General features: G+C 50.5%; 1 protein-coding gene and 1 long non-coding RNA gene across 7 annotated transcripts in view; one reads left to right on the top strand and one right to left on the bottom strand.

Moving 5' to 3' along the window:
- LOC308490704 overlaps nucleotides 1–15,941 on the bottom strand; it is a 43,388-nt gene that overhangs the window by 2,096 nt on the left and 25,351 nt on the right. Inside the window, exon 3 of the long non-coding RNA XR_013992261.1 lies at nucleotides 264–359. This is a non-coding gene — a long non-coding RNA (uncharacterized lncRNA). The remainder of the gene's footprint in view (nucleotides 1–263; nucleotides 360–15,941) is intronic.
- Nucleotides 1–15,941, top strand: part of CEP250 (centrosomal protein 250) — a 40,742-nt gene that overhangs the window by 19,018 nt on the left and 5,783 nt on the right. For 5 of the 6 annotated variants that reach the window (XR_013992260.1, XM_081033304.1, XM_081033303.1 and 2 more), the window contains 14 exons: nucleotides 138–368; nucleotides 1,155–1,348; nucleotides 1,572–1,699; nucleotides 1,897–2,066; nucleotides 3,761–3,928; nucleotides 4,332–4,466; nucleotides 5,793–5,936; nucleotides 6,598–6,731; nucleotides 8,137–8,275; nucleotides 9,241–9,583; nucleotides 10,122–10,243; nucleotides 11,492–11,612; nucleotides 12,622–12,743; nucleotides 13,234–15,843. Coding sequence is in view for 5 of the 6 variants with exons in the window: in XM_081033304.1 (XP_080889430.1) it covers nucleotides 138–368; nucleotides 1,155–1,348; nucleotides 1,572–1,699; nucleotides 1,897–2,066; nucleotides 3,761–3,928; nucleotides 4,332–4,466; nucleotides 5,793–5,936; nucleotides 6,598–6,731; nucleotides 8,137–8,275; nucleotides 9,241–9,583; nucleotides 10,122–10,243; nucleotides 11,492–11,612; nucleotides 12,622–12,743; nucleotides 13,234–15,843 (4,761 nt within the window). In the remaining variant the exon portion in view is untranslated. Of the gene's footprint in view, nucleotides 1–134; nucleotides 369–1,154; nucleotides 1,349–1,571; nucleotides 1,700–1,896; nucleotides 2,067–3,760; nucleotides 3,929–4,331; nucleotides 4,467–5,792; nucleotides 5,937–6,597; nucleotides 6,732–8,136; nucleotides 8,276–9,240; nucleotides 9,584–10,121; nucleotides 10,244–11,491; nucleotides 11,613–12,621; nucleotides 12,744–13,233; nucleotides 15,844–15,941 lie in introns of all 6 variants that reach the window. The other variant, XM_081033307.1, reaches the window with a different exon arrangement.

The following is a 15,941-nucleotide window of genomic DNA, read 5'->3' as shown; positions in this document are numbered from 1 at the left end:
TGAATGCATAGTGCTCCTGTCTTAGAAGTACTCCCGTGTCCATCTTTGGAGAACAGAGTCATATCTCACTTGTCTCAGCACTTGCTCTCTACACTGTAACCATTTGTCTTTGATGCCCTTCCCTTTTTGGCCAGTAGTTAGAACAGGAGAACCAGTCCGTGTGTAACAGAATGGAGGCAGCAGAGCAGGCGAGAAACGCTTTGCAGGTGGGCCTGGCAGAGGCAGAGAGGAGCATGGAAGCCCTGTGGGAAAAGAACACTCACCTGGAGGCTCAGCTGCAGAAAGCGGAGGAGACCGGGGCTGAGCTGCAGGCAGACCTCAGGGCCATCCAAGAAGAGAAGGAAGAACTTCAAGAGAAACTAAGTGAGGTGAGAAGACAAAATTGATATCACATTCAGGTAGAATACACACTCATTGTAAAACAGTACAGAAATGATTCAGAAAGTGAAAAAGTCTTACTTCCTAGAAATGGCCAGTGTTACTAGTTTGGGTTATATCTTCCAATTTTTTGAAAGAATTCCTATAGGAATCCTTCAGTGATTTCCCCACTACACACCCCCCACCCCAGAAGTAGATGCCTCTCCTGCATGCTCTGATAGTACCTTGTGCATATTTCAACCACCATACCCTTCATACTACATTATAGTTATCTGTTTACATGTCTCCACCATTAGATCAAAAGCTCTTTGAAGGCAAGGCTATGTCTTATTTGTTGTTGTTCCTCCAGCTTTTAGCACAGTGACTGACACATAGCAGGGGCTCAGTGAATTTTTTCTGAACCAATGATCAGGCTCAAAGGACATCCTTCACCAAACTTCTCTTTGTCCTAATACTTATACATAATCTTCCTTCTCAAAGTCCCTTTCTTAGGGCACTGATCACTCTCTTACTTCTCCTTAAGACCAAAAGCTCCTTAGAGGTAGGTCTTGTGCAGCCCTAGCACAGGGTCTTGCTCCAAGGAGAACATGCTTCTAGGCTGGGGGCTGTCTGGATTCATCAGGGAAATATGTAAATGCCACTTTGGTATGAACGGGCCATGCGCAGGGCTCACAGAGCTGGGTCCAGAATCTCTGAAGAGCCAGTGGCCCTAAGCTGTGAATGACAGCAGCCCTGAGGCAATCCTGCCTCTGCTCTTACCAATTTCTTGCCCTCAGGCACGTCACCAGCAGGAGGCAGCCTCAGCTCAGCTGGAGCAGCTGCATCTGGAGGCAAGGCGACAAGAAGAAGTGCTGGCCCGGGAAGTGCAGGAGAAGGAGGCCCTAGTGCGGGAGAGGGCAGCTCTAGAGGTGCGGCTGCAGGCTGTGGAGCGGGACCGGCAGGACCTCTCTGAACAACTGCTGGGGCTCAGGTAGGGCCCAGACCCAGTTCAGCCAAGAGCAGAGCGAGCTTTGCAAGGCAGCGGGCAGCCAAGCTAAGAGCCCTGCCCAAAGTGCACAGGTTCTAAATGAGTCATGAATTTGTAATTACCCCCCTAATTTCTCTAGGTAGCCAGTACTTAGAACCCAACTCCTTTTAAGGAAGGGTAAGGGGCTTGATGGGTAAGAACTCTTCCTGATTCCTGAACCTGACAGTTCAGCCAAGGAGCTCCTGGAGAGCAGTCTGTTTGAGGTCCAACAACAATATTCTCTGATAGAGGTCACCAAGGGGCAGCTGGAGGTCCAGATTCAAACTGTCACTCAAGCCAAGGAAGTCATCCAAGGTGAGAACCCAACTGGAATGGGCATACTGCTTTCTACGGGGATGTTGAAAGCCAGAAAGGCAGTGGGAAGCTCTCAGAGCTCCTTCTCCGGCCAGGCCCAGGGCCTCTGAGATGGGAGTTGCTTGTGAGGTCTGGGCAGAGGGGTGAAGGGAGGAGGGCAGAGGCTCGGAGACCAGATCCTGTCCCTGGCACGTTAGGGGAGGTGAGGTGCCTGAAGCTGGAATTGGACACTGAACGGAGCCAGGCAGAGCAGGAGCGGGAGACAGCAGCCAGACAGCTGGCCCGGGCTGAGCAAGAGGGGCAGACTGCCCTGCAGCAGCAGAAGTCAGCTCATGGGGAGGAGATGCAGCGGCTCCAGGAGAAATGGGTAAGTGGTGGGTGTGACTGGGGGGTGGGCCAGGCACACCTGGCCGCTCTTCAGTGAGCACCCCACCTGCTGACTCCTGGTCCAGATATTGCTTCTCATGAGAGTGAAATCTGAACAGGACTAGCCTGGTCACTAAGCTGCAAAATCCAGCTTCTAGCTGTTCAATGAGTTAATAATACGTGAAAAATACGAAGAACAGTTCCTGGCATGTAGTGAGCTCTATACGTGTGTTAGTAGTATTATTGCTGTTTTGGTATGGACAGAGATTTAAGACGAGCCCAGGATTTAGAATTGTTTCACTGGCTCTAGGATGTCAAGGGAGCAGAGGAATCACCTTGGACCCATTCTTGCCCAATTCAGAACTGTGTTTCTTTTGTCTTTTAATTACGTAACTTAGTCCATTTGCTTTTATTGTGATTCTAGGTATATTTGGATTTATTTTCACCATCTTATGCTGTTGGTCCTGCCCTTTTGTATCTTTTGGGGAGGGGAGTTCACCTTTCTTAACTTCTTTTAGAGGGTTCAATTCGATGATTAAGTTGTAGTCTTTTCTCACCTCTTTTTTTCTCTGTATTATTTTGGATGATATATACTCTATTTTTTTCTTTTAGTTTCCTTTAATATTTTAAAAAACATACTTAATAAAATCTCAAGTTAGGTCAAAATATACGGTAACAGTAGGACGCTAGACTTTTGGTGGTGAGCATGCAACGGAGTATACAGATACCGAATTATAACGTTGTATACCTGAAATTTATGTAATGTTATTAACCAATGTTATCTCAATAAGTTTAACTTTTAAAAAAAACCTCAAGTTAACCAGTATATTTACCTTTTTCCCGAATGACACAGGGAATGTTCAGAATATTTTACCTGCATTCACTCCTCTCGACCTATGTACTACTTTATTCATGATGATAATGATAGATAGTATTAAATTCCGAATGTTGTCTGTGTGCTATACACCTTTTAACGTGCTTTACATGACTCATCTTAATTCTCAAAGCAGTCCTAGGACGACACTGTTGTTATCCCCCTTTTTATAGACGAGGACACTGAGACATGGAGATGTCATAGAAATGACGGAGGTCACACGAGTAGTATGGGACTAGACTGGAACCCTGGCTGCAGAGCCCTTCACCACTATCCTGAGAACTTAATAGAGGGTGCTGGATTCGTCTGGGAGATCAGGGACGGCTTTGGTCACAGCTGTACATTTGGGAGGATCGCGATGCCCCGTCCTAACGCTCATGTATATAATACAGGAATTATCCTCACTAGGCTGGGCCCGACTTATCGGAAGGCTAACCCCGCCACCCTGAGCAGGGGAGAGTGGGCAGCAGAGAGTGAGTCTGCCACCTTAGTTCCTTGTTACAACCGTCAACCATGCGGGGGTTGCTTTAGAATAACAGATACTTGTGGCTTATTATTAGGGACAATTGCACTTTAAAAAGCACTTTTACATGTATGATACCATTTGATTTTTTTGGTAAATCTCATCTGATTCTCATGAAGTTTGGGGAGATAGGTAAGGCAGGGATTATTAGCCTCACTTTACAGATGAGGAAGCAGGCTTAGAGCAGTACCAAGGTCACACAGCTGGTGAGCCACGGACTTGTTATTCTAATCCAGTTCTCTTTCTGCCTCCTCTCCTCACCTATTTGGTTCTAACAGTGTTTCCTTTGTATGACCAGGAGAAAGAGCGCACCCAGCACCAGCAGGAACTGGGTAAGGCACTGGAGAGGCTAGAGAGGGAGAAAATGGAGCTGGAAATGCAGCTGAGGGAGCAGCAGGCGGAAACCGAGGCCCTCCGGACGCAGAGGGAAGAAGAACGGGCCGAGGCCGAGAGCGCCCTATGCCAGGTGAGAGGCTAAGAGGATTGGAGCTGCATGTCCAACCTGTGGTACCCTTACCTTTTACCACTTCCTTTTCTACTCCCAAGAGCGGTGCTGCAGTGGCTTCTAGAAGAGACTATAGCTACCCACTTTGCTACCAGTGAGCAGGGTGGCACCATTAGCCACAGTGCCGGCAGTATATCATACTTCCTGAGGGAGGGCTAACGTTTACCACTTCCTGTCAGCTTGCAAACCAGTGGCAATCTTTGCACTTCCTGGTTCTCAGTTAGTGGGTTCAGACCTTCCTTTGCCCTCAGTCCCCACCCTATTTGCCGGAAGAGCCCAAAGCACCTGGAATGTGCGGGTGGTCTAGTGGGTGAGCATGGTGATGACTGATCCAACAAGCCCTAGCCCTCCTGCTCCTCCACAGATGCAGCTCGAAACAGAGAAGGAGAGAGTGTCTCTCCTGGAGACACTGCTACAGACCCAGAAGGAGCTGGCAGATGCCAGCCAACAACTGGAACGGCTGAGGCAGGACATAAAGGTTCAGAAGTTAAAGGAACAGGTATGGAGGGTGGTCTTGAGCAGGGAGGAAAAAAGAGCATTGATTTACTCATTCAACACTGACCAGTTCTTTGGCACTTCTTGGCACCAGGCCCTGTGCTACGTGCTGACACATGACAAGCATATAGGTGTGGCACGCAGTGAACATGACAGATGTGGTTCCTGCCCTCAAGGAGCTTCCATTCTAGTAGCAGAGACAGATGAAGATGAGCAGACACAAAATAAATGAGATAATCACAGGTTGTAGTAAGTGCTGTAAAGGAAATGAATAGGGTGATATAATCGAGAGTGATTAAAAGGAGGCCATTTTGGACAAGGTGGTCAGGGAGGACCTCACTGAGAAAGTGACATTTGAGCTGAGACATGAAAATTAAAAGGAGTCAGCCCCATGGAACAACAGTGATGAACCTTGAAAACATTATGCTAAGTGAAAGAAGCCAGTCACAAGAGGCCACATGGTGTATGATTCCATTATAAGAAATATCCAGAATAGGCAAATCTATAGATACAGAGAGTAGATGAGTGGTTGGGACGGGAATAGGGAATGGGGAGGATACAGGATTTCTTTCTGAGGTGATAAAGATGTTCTAAAATTGATCATGGTGATAGTTGCACAACTCTGAGAATATACTATAAACTACTGAATTGTACACTCTAAGTGGGTGAAATGTATGGTGTGTGAACTATACCAATAAAACCATTAAAAAGAAAGAAAAGAAGCCAGCCATTTGAAGAACAGTGTAGGCAGAGGAAAGAGGCATCAGGAAGGCCCTGGGACAGACAGCAAAGGGTTTGGGAAGTTCAAGGAAAGAGAAAGGAGGCAGTGTATCTCCAGCATGATAAGCTTGGGCAAGTGGAAAAGTAGGCAGGAGCCCTTTGTCAGCCATGGTTGGAGCCTGGACTTGGTTCTAAGGGCAATGGGACACTGTTGGACGGTGTTTAAAATACTTCAGCTGCTGAATGGAGTGTGTGTGTGCATGCGTGTGTGTGTGTGTGTAGGGGGTGGGGTATGAAGTGGAAGTAGGGCTATGCAACAGGAGGCTGTTATGATTTTCTGGGTGAGGGACTGCTGCCAACTCAGGGACCCTGGCCAAGAAAGCCCAGGGCAGCCAACGTACTTTGTGAGGGAGGAGAGGAAATAGCAAGTGAGGAGCTGAGGTCGCAGGGTATCATGGAAACAATGTGGATTGTCGTGCCCTCCTCAGCTTCTTCCAGCCCAACTGAAAATAACAGTATTTATATGACACAGATTTCAACAACACAAATTTCAAGACCAGGGACTCTGTGGAAGCTTTCTTCTACACTCAGCTGTCTTCTCCCTTTGCAGGAGACCACTGGTATGCTGCAGACCCAGCTCCGGGAGGCTCAGCAGGAGCTGGAGCAGGGAGCCGAGCAGCACAGAGACGACCTCGCTGCCCTCCGAGAAGAGGGCAGCACCCTGCTGCAGGATAAGATAGACCTGCAGAAGCAGGTCCCTCCTTCCTCCCAGCCCCACAGCCCTTCCCCAGCATCACCAGGCTCCCCAACTCCCTCCTGCAGCACAAGGGGAACCTTGGTCCTGCTGCCTGAGCTGGGGAGAGAAAGGTCAGGCGTCAGCACTGAGTGGAAGATTGAAGGGCGCTCAGAGTTGAGCACGTGCCTCTCAGAGCCCTGGATAGTAATCTGTCTGTGATGACCACAGAACTTACATTTTCTCGGGCAGCCCCAGTCAGCTGTGCTTTCTGTCTTCCGCATAGACCCACTATTCTTACATACCAGGTTGCTCTTCTTATTCTGATTGCTTTTCCTTCTCTGAATCCTATATCAGATGGTGTGCTGATTATTCATTTTAACAAATAGAATCCCTATACACTTGCCCTTCACTTGGCCTTTGGGCTTGGTTATATTCAGCCAAGATTTTTTCTGTGCCTGCCTTTGTCCAGCATATGTGAGGCTGGGGAGACAGATGAGTAGGCTGAGTGCTGTTTGGGGAGGGGTGTGGTTAAGAAGAGTGTGTAAGGATCGGTGGACCCTCCAGAGCACTGCAAACGAGCCAGTGATTGTGGTAAACCTTTAAGGACCCTAAGGCTTAGGTGAGAAGTACCCTCCCACTGGCCCACTGCCCTTGGTCCTCATGCCCTGAACTTGTCCAGGTGGAGGACTTGAAGTCTCAGCTGCTTTCCCAGGATGACTCCCGGAGGTCGGTGGAGCAGGAGTTTCAGGAGAAGCTGAGAGCGGCCCAGGAGTGCAGCCGAGTTCAGAAGGAGCTGGAGAGAGAGAAAGCCAGGTAGGCTACACAGGCTATGGAGTTGGCTTTTGCCTCTCTGGCTGCAGTGGTTACTGTGAGGTTGACAGTTCTCTGCTCAGGTCACCTAGCCTTTCATGTCCCCAGTTCCGGGCTGTACAGGTCGCCATGTGGAGAGCACGTGGTGCCTGTCTTCAAAGCCTACACTTCATTTATTTAGTAAATATTTAGCTAACATGCATTATGCATCAGGCACTGTGCAAGGGGCCGAGGATACAGTAATAAACAAGATAGTATGGTCCCTGCTTCAACAGAACTTACAGTTTTGTGGGGAAGACATGAACCAAGTAATCCCCAAATTAAATTATTGCAGGTTACGTTACATGGTGTGGAGGCAAGAAAGAGAATGCTGCGATAGAAATGGGGGCGGGTGGGGGAGATCTACTTTACATACTAGGGCAGACCTTACTCAGGTTACATTTAAACTGAGCACTGAAGGAGGAAATGGAGCCACCAGGCAAAGGGCTGGGAGAGTCCTGTGTGGTAGGGATGGAAATCACACACAGTGGCTCTGAGGCAGACCAAAGCTTGGGTGTTTGGTGAAACTGAAAGTACGGTGTGACTGGAGCCTGGGGACTGAAGAGAGAGAGTGACATGAGTAAAATAGGGCCATATCATTCAGGATTTTGTAAGTCACAGGAAGCAGTTTGTAGTTATTTTAGGTTTAGTAGGAAACCATTGGAGGATTTTAATCAGGGAACACAACACAATTCAATTTATGATATATTAAAAGGGATAGTGATGCCACAAAACATCAGGAATGAGATAAGACCACCCAGAATGAAAAGCAATGTGTGTTCTCTGGGCTATAGGAGTTTGGAGAGGGCAAATCATTTAGTTGATGAAACTAGAGGCAGGAAGACAAGTTAGGAGACTGGTACAGTTGTCTCGATGAGAGGTGACTAAAGCTGAACCAGGGTAGGGTCATGGGACAGCGGGGGAGGAAAGGGGTTCAAGGGACGTTACGGAGGTTGGAATAGATTAGATAAAGGTAGAATGAAGGAAGAATTCTGAGATGGTCAAGGCTTCTGAGTTGGGTCACTGAATAGATGGAGGTGCATTCACAGAGCTAGGGAACCGGTAGGGGATGATTAGGGGAGGGGAGGTACAGAGGGGATGGGAAGAATTGGACATGTTGAATCTGAGGTATTGTATAGATATTTTTGGAATTTCCCAAAGAAGAATAAACTATGAAGTTGAAATGAAGCATCATATTCATGAAGTATCTAGGAGCTCGATAAATGGTAGCTTTTATTGCTACACTTTTATTGCTACACATTACTGTTTCTATTTTAATTATCAATGCTGTGTTTAGAACAATCAGATGAGAAGGTAGTTCTTCATTCCCTGAGAGAATGGTCTAGCCCTCTGACCCCTCTCTTTTTAGCCTGACCCTGTCGCTGGTAGAAAAGGAACAGAGACTCCTTGTTTTACAAGAAGCTGACTCTGTTCGACAACAAGAGCTGAGCTCCCTGCGCCAGGATATGCAGGAGGCCCAGGAAGGGCAGAAAGAGCTCAGTGCCCAGGTACTGCCCACACTGGTTATGGCCGTTCCTTGGTGGAAGCCTGCTCCCGAAGTGTGTATGTGGGGATTAGGGGTGGTAATTGTTCAGAGTCCTCTCATAAAGAGGACCTTTCTCTTTTTTCCTCATTACATGCTGGCATTTCAGCAGCCTGGCAGGAGGGGAAGCCAAGACTGGGCAGGGTTGGGGCTTGGGAACCTGACCCCGAGTTGGGAACATACCCCTGTGGGGAACCTGGCAACCCAGAACATAGTCCCCAAAGGGGCAGAGCTCATACAGGCCTGGTTCAAGCACGGCCACATCCGTGGATGCGTGGTCTGCTTGGCAAGACACAGGAAGCAGCAGCAGGACTTCCAGGGACTCCGTTTGCTCACAGGAGGATCCCAGACCTTGGGTCCAGAGGAAAGGTGGGACTGGGAGGGGAAGAGTGAAGAAGTAACACATAGACAGCAGACTGCAGCAGGTAAAGACCCACGTGTGTCTGGTTGATAGTCAGTCCTGGGTTTGACTCCCAGCTTTACTGCTTCCAGGTTGTGTGAGCATCAGTTTCTTCATAAAACAAGGATGATGGTTCTTAAGCATTATAGGAATATATAAAGTGTCATGAATACAATAAGCATTCAATAAATGGTAGCCATTTTTATTGTGACTGATCTTACTAAGCTCAGTGTCAGGGTTTGAGGCTGAGTTCTCATCATAGCAGGGAGCTGGCATAGTTGCCAAGGAGACCTGGGCCAAAGCCCATTTGCATAGCCTATGCCCACGTGTCAGGAGTCAGTAGGTAGGCATGCAGGTCAGATCTAGGGTCACACTCATTCCAGAGCCCTCCCTACCTGCTGGAGAGCTGAGCCTACTGAAATTTTGCCATTGATCAAGGTTTGCATAGGGATTGAGTGGGGTCAGGCTAGAGAGGGTCTGATGGGAGGATATCCACGCCCTCCAGAGAATGACTGACTTCTTCCCCGTAGGTAGAATTACTGAAGCAGGAGGTGAAGGAGAAGGAGACTGACTTTCTGGCCCAGGAAGCACAGCTGCTGGAAGACCTAGAGACATCTCGAGTAACAGAGCAGCAGCTGCGAGCTTCCCTGTGGGCCCAAGAAGCCAAGGCAGCGCAACTACAACTGCGACTGCGCAACATGGAGAGCCAGCTGGAGGCACTGGCTGCAGAGCAGCAGCCAGGGCACCATGCCCAGGCCCAGCTGGCCAGTCTCTATTCTGTCCTGCAGCAGGCCCTGGGGTCTGGTTGTGAGAGCAGGCCTGAGCTGAGTGGTGGGGGAGATTCTGCTCCCTCCCTCTGGGGCCCTGAGCCAGGTGAGGCAGCCACCCAAGAACTCAGTCCTTTGGGCCAAAGCCAGGCCTAGCCTCCCAGGGAAGAAGGAAAGGGGGGAATGTGGTTCCTTAGGCGATATGCGTCGAGGCTAAGGCCACAGACTCTGGAATTAATTCAGTCAGAGTTTGAATCCCAGCTCTGCCATTTGCTAGATGGGTGTGTCCTTGGGCAAGTCACCTGTCCTCTCTGAGTTTGATTTTCTGAACTATAAAATGAGGATGTTAAAAGTACCCACTTCTCAGGATTTTTCTAAGGAGTTAATGAGATTACAGAGGTGAAATAGCTCCCACAGTTCCTGGCACTTACTAAATGCCTAACAAATGACAGCTAGTGTTACCTAGTACCCAGCGCAGTGCCTGACACATAGGTGTGCAGAAAGTGCATGATGAGTGAACTGCTGACAAGGGCTTCTTTGAGGAGAGGAGGGATCAGTGGGAAGGCCAAGGCCATGTCTGGGGAGGTATGGCTGTTTCTTTTCATAGTGCAACCAAGTCAGGAGGTGTTTCCTCATTTGTTCAGACCAGAATGGAGCAAGAATCCTGTTTAAGAGAGGGTCACTCCTGACAGCTCTTTCAGCTGAGGCGGTGGCATCTGCCCTCCACAAGCTCCACCAAGACCTTTGGAAGACTCGGCAGGCCCGGGTATGTTTCCCCGCTCTCCTTCCTTGATTTCTTCCCCTCCCCTCTCAAAAAAACTCATAAAGTAGTTTGACCTGTTTTCTTCCTGAGGTCAGTTTGGGATGAGTTCCACCTATATCATGGCCATCATGAATAAAGCATGTGGTTTCCTGGGCCTTGGTTTTCCTAGTCAAGTAGGGAAAATCATTCCTGCCTCAGAGGATTGTGAGGATTGAGTGAGGGACTTATGGGAGCCTGTAAACTGAAAATCCCTTACAGATGTGTGATAAAGTTTTGCATCATTTTCCTCTCAGCCATCAGTTATTCTTGGTTTCAAAACCTCCAAGAAAAACCCAACAAACTGGGGACCACTGAGATCAGAGATTGCCATATTTATAGGAACACTCTAGGCCTAAGACCGAACTAAATGTCCTGCAAATTCTACCACACAGTGAACTTATCAGTCAATAAAAATTGAGTGCAGGGCAGCCAGTTGGCTCAGTTAGAGAGCAGTGCTCATAACACCCAGGTCGCCAGTTCGATTCCCACATGGGCCAGTGAGCTGCGCCCTCCACAACTAGATTGGAAACAATGACTCCACAACTAGATTGAAAACAATGACTTGACTTGGAGCTAATGAATCCTGGAAAAACACACTGTTCCCCAATGTTCCCCAATAAAAAAAAAAAAAAAAAATTGAGTGCAACCATTTTGCCAGCCATTCTGAGCTGGGGACACAAAAAGCAGAAAGACCTGATTTCTGCCCTCAGGAAGGCTCACGACACTCAAGAAGGCTTGTGACATGGTTGCGGAGCCAACATCCTAAGATAAAGCATCCTTAGCCACATCCTAAGGTAAAGCAGAACCGATAGAATTAGCTGGAACAATAACAGATGCACATGATGATAATAGGAGGAAGGGACAATTCGCTGTGATTTGGGGAAGGTCAGAGGAAGGAAGAAGTGACCTTTGAGGCAAGCTTTGAAGTAGGAGTTCGGGAAGAAGAGAGGTGACCTTGGGCTAAGATTTTATATTTCAAATAACAGATGGGACAGAAGGGGATTCTAGGCTCCAGTCAGAGCAGAGCCTGCCATCACTTTGGGAAGCCAAATGCACACGGGTTCAGAGATAAAGAACCCAGCAATGTGGGAGTAGGTCCACGATGGCAGACCCGCACAGAGGCTGAAGGGAAGGAGAGGGCTTGAGCCCTGGACTGGCATAGCTTTGTGGATGATGAGGGACTTGAGGTTGGCCATGCCCTTTCTTTCCCAGGACGACCTGAGGGATCAGGTGAAGAAGCTGGAACAGCGTCTCACTGATACAGAGGCTGAGAAGAGCCAGGGCTACGCAGAATTGCAGGATCTGCAGAAACAGCTCTCTCAGAACCAGGAAGGTGAGAAGCTCAAGGCAGGCAGAGGGATTTGGAGGGAGGAGAGCGGAGAGGCGGGAAGCCCAGAAGGGGCAGGAACAGGCCTCACAGCCACTCCCTCCTGAGAAGAAACTTAGAGGCATCTCCAAAGGGTGATGGCCCCATGGACTATTTTTCTGCTTTGCTTGGCCTTTGAGGGCCATCCTGGCAGAAGGGATTAGGAGGAACAGATTTGGTGAACTGAGAGAAGTTGCTGTCTAGGCTTCCATATTTTCTGTCTGCAGATTTAAAAACTGGCAACACAGGGCCAGGGCTGTGAGAACATTATAAAGCTCTGTGTCTTTTGTCATTTATGCACATTATTTATTTTTGTCATCTTCAACTATGTCCTCAAAATGATTAACCTTTGACAGCAGGATTATGGGCTTGTTGGGGAGATAGAAGGAGGGGGATACTGGGGAGAACGTATCTGTGCCACAGCAGAGGGCTGGAAAAGCATGGTGAACTTGGAAAGGAAAGGAGAGGGGAGGGTGTTGAGGCTCAAGGCTCTGCTGTGGAAGAGAAGAGGACATGGGGAGTGGGTCAGGGTTTTGTAAATATCCCAGAGGGCTCCCTGAGAGCCATACACATCAGGGGTCAGGGGACAGCCAGCAGAGCAAACCTCGTCTCTAGGAACCCCTGAAAAATAATAGAATCGGGGACTGGCAAGGACCGCCAGCGTCCTGTAGCTCCACTCTGGCTGGAATCCAGGGTTGAGGATGTCTAGGTAACGAGGATGAGGACGTGTTGGGGTGACTATCTGGCAGTGCTGGAGCTGCGCAGCAGATACAGACATGAGTCTGGACGCAGCAAAGAGCCTAGACAAACAAGAGCAGCTGGCAGATGGGTGATGTCTCTGTGAAACTGGATGTAATTCTCTCCTTCTTGGCCTTTTCCCCCTTTGATTCTGTTCCCCATCCTCCATCTGTGTCTACATCCCTCTTTTCCTCCCCCACCAACCATGGGCCCTGCTCCACTACCTCTCTTCCCAAAGAGAAATCCAGGTGGGAAGGAAAACAGAACTCCCTGGAGAGTGAGCTGACGGACCTGCACGAAACTGTGACATCCTTACAGAGTCGCCTACGGCGAGCAGAGCTGCAGGGGATGGAAGCCCAGGTAAGGTAGTGCTGGTTTGGGGGAGGAGGTTCCTCAGAGCTCAGGCTCCAGCTCCCAGACCCATCTTGGCCAATGGTCATGCCCCGTCCATATGTAGCACCCAACAGCCTTCAGCAGTGTCTCAGTTTCTCTGGCTGTCCCCACATCCCCGAGGGCCATTATGAACGCCCCAGCGAATCCCCCTTCAATTAATTGTTCCAAATTGAGGTTGAGATTTTTGTCCCTTGCTCCAAAGGACCAGAGTCTGGGCTGGTTCATTTGTACCAGGCTTTGTCCTCTGGGCATAGCAGAGCCCTGGGATATGGTAAGGACTTTCTTTCACAGTATTAGCTTAAGTGGAGTGCACTAGTTTGTTGATTGTTTCTTTGTTTGTTTTCCCCAAGTCCTTGATCATGGTGCTACAATACAAAGTAAAGAAAGAAAGGGCCTGTGTTGGGGTGACGGTATCGAGGGAATATAATCTAAGGTTGTTGTGCATCTTGTTTTCCAGAATGAGCGAGAGTTACTTCAGACAGCCAAGGAGAACCTGACAGCCCAGGTGCAACATCTGCAAGCATCTGTTGCAGAAGCCAGGGCCCAGGCAAGTGCTGCTGGGATCCTGGAAGAAGACCTGAGAACGGCTCGCTCAGCTCTGAAACTGAAAAATGAAGAGATGGAGAGTGAGCGCGAGAGAGCCCAGGCTCTGCAAGAGCAGGGAGAGCTGAAGGTGGCCCACGGGAAGGCTCTACAGGAGAATTTGGCTATCCTGGCCCAGGCCCTGTCCGAAAGAGAAGGGGAGGTGGAGGCCTTGCAGGAAAACATCCGGGAACTGGAGAAGCAGCGGGAAATGCAAAAGGCTGCTTTGGAATTGCTGTCTCTGGACCTAAAGAAGAGGAACCAAGAGGTAGATCTGCAGCAGGAACAGATTCAAGAGCTGGAGAAGTGTAGGTCTGTTTTAGAGCATCTGCCCATGGCAGTCCAGGAGCGAGAGCAGAAGCTGACTATGCAGAGGGAGCAGATCAAAGAGCTCGAGAAGGATCGAGAGACGCAGAGGAACATCTTGGAGCATCAGCTTCTAGAACTCGAGAAGAAGGCCCAAGTGATCGAGTCCCAGAAAACACAGATTCAGGATCTGAAGAAGCAGTTGGTCACTCTGGAATGCCTGGCCCTGGAACTAGAGGAAAACCATCATAAAATAGAGTGCCAGCAAAAGGCAATTGAGGAGCTGGAGGGCCAGAGGGAGATGCAAAGGGTGGCTCTGACCCACCTTACCCTGGACCTGGAGGAAAAGAGCCAGGAGCTGCAAGCGCAAAGCAGCCAAATCCATGAGCTGGAGAGCCACAGCAGCCTGCTGGCGAGGGAGCTCCAGGAGAAGGACCAGGATGTCAAGTCCCAGCGAGAACAGGTCGAGTTGCTGCAGAGGCAGAAAGAACAACTGACTCAGGACCTCGAGAAGAGGGATCAGGAGCTGGTGCTGCAGAAGGAGAGGATTCAGGTCCTGGAAGATCAGAGGACACTACAGACCAAGATCCTAGAGGAGGACTTGGAACAGATCAAGCTGTCCTTGCAAGAGCGAGGCCGGGAGCTGGCCTCTCAGAGGCAGCTAATGCAGGAGCGGACAGAGGAAGGGAAGGGCCCGAGTAAAGCGCAGCGCGGGAGCCTGGAGCACATGAAGCTGATCCTGCGCGATAAGGAGAAGGAGGTGGAATGCCAGCAGGAGCGGATCCAGGAACTTCAGGTGCACAAAGACCAGCTGGATCAGCAGCTCCAGGGCTTACACAGGAAGGTAGGGGAGACCAGCCTACTCCTGACCCAGCGAGAGCAGGAGATAGTGGCGCTGCAGCGGCATCTGCAGGAAGCCAGGGAAGAGGGGGAGCTGAAAGAACAGTCACTTCAGGGTCAGCTGGAAGAGGCCCAGAGAGCCCTGGCCCAGAGGGACCAGGAACTCGAGGCCCTGCAGCACCAACAGCGGCAGGCGCAAGGGCAGGAGGAGAACGTGAAGGAGAAGGCGAGCGCCCTGCAGGGCGCTCTGGAGCAGGCCCATGTGACACTGAACGAGCGCCAGGGAGAGCTCGAGGACCACAGGGAACACGTGCGAAGGCTCCAGGAAGAACTGGCAGTGGAGGGACAGCGGGTACAGGCCCTGGAGGAGGTGTTGGGTGACCTAAGAGCTGAGTCTCGGGAGCAGGAGAAGGCTCTGCTGGCCCTCCAGCAGCAGTGCGCAGAGCAGGCACAGGAACACGAGGCAGAGGCCAAGGCCCTGCGAGACAGCTTGCTGCAGTCACAGACAACGCTCAAGGAACGGGACCAGGAGCTGCAGGCCCTGCTGGCAGACAGCCAGTCCTCACAGCACCGGGAGGAGGCTGCCCGGGGCCAGGCTGAGGCTCTGCAGAAGGCCCTGGGCAAGGCTCAAGCTGCCCTGCAGGAGAAAGAGCAGCATCTCCTTGAGCAGGCAGCCCTGAGCCGCAGCCTGGAGGCCAGCATCGCCACCTTGCAGGCTGCCCTGGATTCGTGCCAGGCACAAGCACGGCAGTTGGAGGAGGCTCTGAGGAAGCGGGAAGGCGAGATCCAGGACCGGGATCTCCGACACCAGGAGGCCGTGCAGGAGCTCCAGCAGGCACTTGCCCAGAGGGATGAAGATCTGAGACGTCGGAAGAAACAGAGGCAGCTGCTGGAGAAATCTCTGGCCCAGAGAGTCCGAGAGGGTGTGACCCAAGAGAAGCAGGACTCAGGGCGGGAGAGAACAGAGGAAGAGGTGAGGGGCCTTCGTGAGAGCCTAAGGGAGCTACAGCTGACTCTAGCCCGAAAGGAAGAGGAGATCCTGGAGCTGAGGGAGCAAATGAAGAATCTGGAGGACTCAGCCCACAGCCACAAAGCCTCCCCAGCGGAGGAGCCCTCTACAAAATTTGATTCTTTAGGGCCCAGGCTGCAGCAGGAGCTGGAGCGGCTACAGGCAGCCCTGAGGCAGACAGAGGCCAGGGAGATCGAGTGGAGGGAGAAGGCCCAGGACTTGGCGCTGTCCCTGGCCCAGAGCAAGGCCAGTGTCAGCAATCTGCAGGAGGTCGCCATGTTCCTACAAGCCTCTATCCTGGAGCGGGACTTGGAACAGCAGAGGCTACAGGTGAGTCACTCCATGGGTGGTAAGGGCAGCGAGGGCGGGCAGAGCCCTGTGTACCTGAGCTCAGGCTGCTTGCAGTCAGGGTGTGGGAAAGCTGAGCG

The sequence above is a fragment of the Rhinolophus hipposideros genome (genome assembly GCF_964194185.1).
Source record: "Rhinolophus hipposideros genome assembly, chromosome: 22".
Taxonomy (NCBI): Eukaryota; Metazoa; Chordata; class Mammalia; order Chiroptera; family Rhinolophidae; genus Rhinolophus; species Rhinolophus hipposideros.
Note: the sequence above shows the minus strand (reverse complement) of the source record. Positions and strands in the feature narration are given on the sequence as shown.